Here is a 7,255-nt window from a genome sequence, read left to right on the forward strand (position 1 = left end):
AAACTATTTTCATAAAGTAAGAGACTGCGCGAGAGCAAGTCCCACTAGCTTGCAATACTGGGAAGTATTTGGACACGTACCACTACTGCATGACAACCCACCCCCGTAAAATCCCAATGTTACATTCTTACACATCAGTTTTTGTAGCGATTAAAGGGGTAATTACTCAATTTTCTGCACATGTATAGGAGGTTTCAGAGAGAAATGCAAAGACATCTCCCCCTTTAGGAGAGGAATGTAAAAAAAAATACCTCAATTCAGTATAGTTAAGGACAGGCATTAAGGGGACAAACAGTACACATAAGAAAAGCTTACTTTTGCGTGGAGGGGGACTTTAATATTTGTTGAGCTGTATGATAAAGTATTGATTTTACTTTGTGTCGTTTTTCTCTCTCTAGGTGATCAGTCAGTTGCGGTCCGTACTGGGCCGGGCCTCCGTGTCCCTCCACCTGGTGGAGGTGAGTCCGGCGCGGAGTCGTCTTCAGGACCAGAATCTGACCGGAAGCGGAAGCCAGGAGGCGCACGCTGAGGATGAGCCGGTGTCCCGCCGCGGGGAAACTGCCCCCGGGCTGCCAGTGTCCTGGTACCGCCACCTGGAGGACGTCCTCACAGGTACAGCTGATAGGACCTGCTTCCCACAGGATGTCTTTGATTCTGTTTCTTCATATAAGGAAGTCAAAGTTGGGTTAAGTATCTTAGTCAGTTTCTCCTTTTTCTTCTCTCAGGATTCAGCATCTTTGTCGCTCACGACTTCTTTGACGCTCTGCCGATCCACAAATTTCAGATATGTTTTAAAGTTGCTGTGTTTGTAACTCTTAATGTAAAATGTCCCTTTTTTTTTAAATTATTTTTTATAACATTGTTGCTTCTTCTCAGAGTTTTTCAAAAATAACAAAATGCAAATCAAAGTGCTCTACGATGTAGTGGATATAGAGACTAACACACGCTGAGACAAGATATGGATATTCAAAAGAATTTTAAAGCAATATCAATTGACTAAATTTGACTCGATGCCATTTTAAAAGAGAGTCGCATCTCAATGATCTCAATGATCACTCGGGCCCCATCTTGCACCCGGCACGCAAAGCCTGATGCAAGTGTCTTTGCTATTTTAAGACCGTTCAGCGCCCACGTCGTTGAAATAGTAAATGTACCTGCGCCCATGGGCGTCCTGGTCTTACAGGGAGGTGTGTTCAGGTGCATTCTGGGCGTATTGATATCGCGAGGCAGTGGGAAGTGTTTGCGCCATTTACCAACAAAAACCTCTGAAGTCAATAACGCAGCATTTTATTGTAATTTTAACAGAGAATTAGTAAAATGTGCCTAGGCTCGTGCACCGTGCACACACTATGCTTGTTACACACACATGCAAAAGATACATATAAAAATATGACGGTGCCAATCCTCCCTTCATTATAGCAATGCTATAGGTACAAACGCGCCATGCTTTTAAAGGGAATGGGAGAGGACCTCTGATTGGCTTTTAAAGGGGCGGCTGTGGCTCAGTGGTAGAGCGGTGGTTCAATCCCTGGCCCTGCAGTCCCATGTCGAAGTGTCCTTGAGCAAGACACTTAACCCCAAGTTGCCCCCGGTGCTGCGCCATCGGAGTGTAAATGTGTGTGAGTGTGTATCTGATGAGCAGGTGGCACCGTGTACAGCAGCCTTGGCCACAGTGTGTGAATGTGGAATGGTTCCTGTACTATGGAAAGCTTTGAGTAGTTGTTAAGACTGGAAAAGCACTATATCATTAGGGCCACTGGTGAAACATTTATTTCAATTCTGACTTTAAACTCAGAACTCTGCGGATAAAGTCAGAACTCAAAGGATTTTTCACCAGCGGCCCTAATCCTCTTCTGTAGTGGAACACTTAAGTGTGCAGGGGATTAAAAAATAAATTTCCTCCATACATTCTGTCTCTTTGTGGGATTTTGCGTCTCTTTGTAGTAGGGCTGCACAATTAATCGAATTTTAATCGCGATCACGGATTGGGACTTCCCACGATCAAATTGCGTGATCAAGCGATTATTTTTATAAAGCGTCATTTCATAGAACGCTCCGGGTTTTTTGCAAAGCCAATCTCCCGCTCCATAAATCGTCTGCTCTGAGCCAGTCAGAGTAGTTCACTGCACCCCGTGCAGCTAAGTTTCTAGATGTAGACAGTCCCAGAGGACAGAGTAGCGTGAGGAAAAATCAACAGATGCAGTCGGTAATACGTCAGTCTCAGGTTTACCAGTTTACCAGTAAACGCAACACTTTGGCATTTGTGTTTTTCAGACACAGCAGTGACCAGTGCTAGTTAGCGTCTGTTAGCTGTTAGCTAGTAGGTCTGTTAGCTGTTAGCTCTCAGGAAGCACGGTGCTAATGTCCTCGCATCCGCTGCAATGCTGTTTGTATGGATATGGTTTAATTGTGGTTACATGACCCATTTGTCTGTAAAGCCGTGCCTGTGTTGGATCTTACGCTCTTCGTCTACCTCTCTCTCTTACTCTCCGCGCCCCGCCACACAGCGGCGCCGGTCCACACTTCTGATATATGTCTACAGTTTTAATTTTTCATTAACACAGCTGTATATTGTTAAGTATGAGGGGGCAAAAACTGTATTTGTACCAGTGTTTCCGCGGGTAACTGTACGCGGGCCGCTACGGCGAAGAAAAGAAGAAGTTTTTGAATGCAGCTAACTTCAGTTGGTAGAGTCACAGCGTGAGAGACGGAGCTGCTGGACCGAAGCTGGACCAGGACCAGAGATGTGACCAGGCCAGAATATCATAGTTCATAAAAATGCAGCGCAGTGAAGATACAGACGTTTAATACACACGGAGGTGTGATCCGCCGTTCGACCGTGCTGGACCCGTTCATAATGAGTCAGCCGTCTCTCTGTGAGTAGCGGTCCATCACACTCCCTCTCGCAGTTATAAATAGCCTATGTGACAATAAAATTTGTTTGGTTAAAATCAAACAATAATAGTTGAGAAGAATCGCGATCAAAATTTTGATCAAAATAATCGCGATTATCATTTTGGCCATAATCTTGCAGCCCTACTTTGTAGTCATGTTGTCTCTTTTTGGTCATTTTCTTTTCTTTGTGGTAGTTTTGTGTCTCTTTTTCACCTTGTGTTGCAGCATTATTATCTTCATATCTATGTAAAACATTGGAAAAGGTAAAGCAGATAATACACACACTTAAAAAGCTTAAAGACAAAACTTGCTAATTACTTCAACCTACAATCATTAAATCTGAGAAAAATCTTTAAGTGTTATTCATTAAATAATTATCTAATTCATTCATTCATTCATTCATTCATTGCTGTCCAAATGGCTCAGATGCTGCACCTAAACCCTGAATGTGCGTAATAATAAGCTCAATAATGTGTGTTTGTCTTGTGTAGCGGACCCAGAAAGGCTGGAGGGAGGTGATGGTGGACATCGACCCAGAGAGGCCCAACCAGCTGAGGTTCGTCATGGCGCCGTCCCCCACTCTGGCCTCGTCCACACTCGTACGGGTAATGGACCTGGAGACCGTTTGTCACACAGCAGATATGAAACTACATATTTGTTGTTATTTTCACCCTACAGGTCGGCTAACTGACAACTGAAGTCGTGGTTGTTGAAGAGGCATGCTGGGACGTGGAGTACATTCCACTGATTCTCCTTTAAATCAGTGCTGTAGTGTAACTAACTACATTACGTACTTGTACTTTTTACTCCACTACATCCATCTTTGTTGTTGGACAAACGGTCCAAAACCCACATTTACAGAGAAAATCCTCATAAGTCCTTTTAGAACCAGAGGTGGTTTGATATTTTTGATTGATAAACTACTTAAGAGATTTATTAATAATCAAAATGATTATGAAAATGTGTGTATCTGTCTGTCTGTCTGTCTGTCTCAGGCAGATGAAGGGCGTGGCCACGTGGAGGTTCTCTATTTCTCTATTTCTATCTATTTCCACATAATAATTAGACGTTATGTGATGTGGCCTATGTGAATAACTGAGGGTAACGAAATAAGATTTACAGCTTTGAAGTGTATTTGTATATTTATTTAAAAAAAAAAAATACAATATCAATGCATAAAATCACATCACATAAGTCACAGTCCACATGGCATGACAATAAATGTGGTTCCTGCAGGAAAAATATAAATTGTATTGTAAAGTTCTTTATATAATTATGCTAATGTTACAGTAAGTTAGGCCATATCTACCTTATAAGCTACAGTGAGCAGGCCCATACATATTTTGTTGTGTGTAGTAGCCAAACTTTATTCAAAATTTAATAAAGGATCCCAATTTCCCAAACATCCCCAAAAATACAAAATTACACAGGAAAGTTTATAAATGATACACCTACAAATGTTCCACTCTATGTAGTAAACCATAAGAAATGTACCCTCAGGTTTTAATATTTCACTCCATTAATGTATGTGCAATTCCTTTAATAATGGAAATAAAAGAATATGTGATGCTGTGTGATGAACAATCTTATCTAATTTTCAAGATGATTATGGGGGAAAAACAACAAATATTGAAACATATAGCCCCCATAAATTGTAAAGGCTCAATAAGTAAGAATGGATGTGACAGTTACGGTTGTTGTTTACAATTTCCTGTGGGTAGCCTAAACTCAGTTTCTGGCATTTGTTATTGCACAATCAGCTATTTGATTTTGTGAACCGACATAATTACAGATAGTGTGATTGCTATCAGACACATCAGTTTTAATTATGATTTATTATTTAAACAGGATGTTGGGGAGTACGTAATGAATATTGTAAGTAGGCCTATAATAAATTCAATGGATTCTCACATAGTTAAACATGAAGGTATTAACATGTCATTCATTTTTTGTGTATTAATCCCAAGTGACTGGTTGGTACGACTTGAGGGCACTGCAAACTGCACAGAGAGCTGCTGTTTGTGTCAGAGAGCTCTAGAGGGAGACATCTGCACATTTATAGGATTTACATTGAGTTTTGAACTGTTTGGTTCTTGAATTACTCATCAGGTATTTCAGGTGCACATTTTGAAAAGGCAATCTACATTTTTTAATTTGTCTTGCGACATCTGAAGAAAACCATTTCATCAGAAAAGTATGAATGGAAGCAATCGGTGTATGCATTAAATACAATCTTTGTTGTAATATGTATACATGTGTACTTTGAAGTAGCATGTTAACCAAAAAGATGAGTACAGTATACATCTGTTAACAATTTAGAAAAATATACACATTGGAGATACATGTGGGTGGTACAAGTAATATAAGTGATAATGGATTAAAACTAATAAGAAATAGAGTGGAGAAAAAAAAGCGTTTGCATGAGAACATTCACCAGAGATAGAGATCATATCGTCCTCTTCTATTTCTTGCTCAGTGATAGTTTGTGTGGTCGGAAGTGTTGACATACAGATCCTCCCACAAGACAGATCTGATAGGATGTTCTACCCTCATGAAGTGATAAACTCATACCTTTAACTGCTGCTGTGCACATATTTATGGCCTGTATATAATGTCAGTGATGGAATGGTAACTCATTTACTGTGCTGTACTGTAAAATGTGAGGTACCTGTACTTTACATCATTTCATCTTATGCCATTTTAGAGGCTACTTCTACTCCACTACATTTCAGCATAAAAAACAACAAAGAGTTCATAAAACATATTTTTTTCCAAAATGATACTACCCAACAGTTTATACAAATACAGCTGAAAGACTTAAGTGATTAATTGATTAGTCAATTGACAGAAATTAATTGGCATCTATTTTTAATCTGCCTTCTTAATGCAAAGATGCCGAACATTTATTTACATACCAGTCGGGGGAACTATTTTTTTTCTTCAACACTTTCAATACTTTAGCTCTTTAATGCAGGACTTAGACTATCACTGAGTAGCTTTACAGTGTGGTGTTAGATACTTTAAGTAAAGGCTTTTAATACTTACTCCACCACTGGTGTGTGTGTGTGTGTGTGTATGTGTGTGTGTGTGTGTGTGTGTGTGTGTGTGTGTGTGTGTGTGTGTGTGTGTGTGTGTGTGTGTGTGTGTGTAAAGGGCACAGTTCAGGGGGAATTTGATCATCAAGCCCAGCATGGGACAGGGCACATGCACTACAAAAAATAACAAGCTTATTATAAATGCTAAATGAAGACATCATAATCACAATCCCTGTGCAAATTACGTGTTCGACCATAAGTTCACTTCTCCACTTTCCTATAAATATGCTATTATGATAAAGCACATTCAATTACTTGAAATCACATGAACTGTCACAAATAATTAATTCAATAAAAACTCTTAAGCAAGTTTACAAAGTCAAATTCCTAAAAACAAAGATCTTACTGAAAGATGTACAGCATCACAACATTTATAGCTATTGCCTATTTCCAATGCCCGTCCCTAGAAGGGCTTTTAAACAGTCTTAAGAAACACATATGTGATCAAGCCTTGCTGTCACTGAGCTCCTTAATATATGCTGAGCATGCTGGGATCTTGTTCCACCTGTCTCATTGGCTCCCCTTATAGCCTACTTACCAGCTTCCACAAAAATAAGTTATTCTGGGAAAGCTCCGTAAATTCATATGAGCAGGTGGTGTGGTCCTTTCTGCACTAAACAATTTGCTATGTGCTTTCTGTGTGAATCATACGCTGGTGGACCTGCTGGTTGGAGGAAGGACTCGTCCACTTTATGAGAGGGTTCACACACTTGTGAGGTCCTAAAGCAGGTCAGTTCAGCAGACATTCAGCCATGAGCTCATTTCAAAATTCCCAACAAAATATTCCTTGAAAAGCATGAGACATCTTTTTGGAGTTTCTGAGAATGACAGCAGAGATTAACACTGAAATCATTTTTAGTTTAATAAATCTGTCAACAAGGTGAACATGTTTTTAGAGTGTGCGGTGTAGTTTGTATTGAGAAAAGGCAACTTGCCTACAGAATCATTGTTCTGCTGCTATATTTGTTTCCAATTACACCAGTAAAATTTCGTTGCTATGTATCCCAGTGCATGGCTGGTGATCCTGGAGTTGTTGCGTGACGACCCCCTCCCATAAGAACAAACACAGCCCGGACATTGTTCTTCACTACTTCCGTCACTTAAACACTACAAAGACAAGAAATGGGTTCCAAACACACATGAGAAAAAAAACAAAAAGTCACACACGAGACAAAGTCACCAACAACATTGTCAACACCTTTCTTGTGTCTAATGTCTAGATTAAACTCTTGGACTAGTAATGCCCAGCGCATCAGCCTCTGATT

General features: G+C 40.1%; 2 protein-coding genes across 2 annotated transcripts in view; both read left to right on the forward strand.

Annotated features, from left to right (window-relative positions):
- Positions 1 to 6,042, forward strand: part of LOC116693669 (protein arginine methyltransferase NDUFAF7, mitochondrial) — a gene marked incomplete at both ends in the record, with an annotated part of 12,479 nt that extends 6,437 nt beyond the window's left edge. Inside the window, 3 exon segments of the mRNA XM_032522806.1 lie at positions 399 to 612; positions 3,387 to 3,500; positions 3,574 to 6,042. Coding sequence (XP_032378697.1) covers positions 399 to 612; positions 3,387 to 3,500; positions 3,574 to 3,593 — 348 coding nt within the window.
- Positions 6,043 to 6,560: 518 nt separating this feature from the next.
- The window catches only part of LOC116693665 (lathosterol oxidase), an 8,750-nt gene continuing 8,055 nt past the window's right edge, over positions 6,561 to 7,255 (forward strand). Inside the window, exon 1 of the mRNA XM_032522801.1 lies at positions 6,561 to 6,719. The gene's annotated coding sequence lies outside the window, so the exon portion shown is untranslated. The remainder of the gene's footprint in view (positions 6,720 to 7,255) is intronic.

This window comes from Etheostoma spectabile, chromosome 8 (assembly GCF_008692095.1).
Source record: "Etheostoma spectabile isolate EspeVRDwgs_2016 chromosome 8, UIUC_Espe_1.0, whole genome shotgun sequence".
NCBI lineage: Eukaryota > Metazoa > Chordata > Actinopteri > Perciformes > Percidae > Etheostoma > Etheostoma spectabile.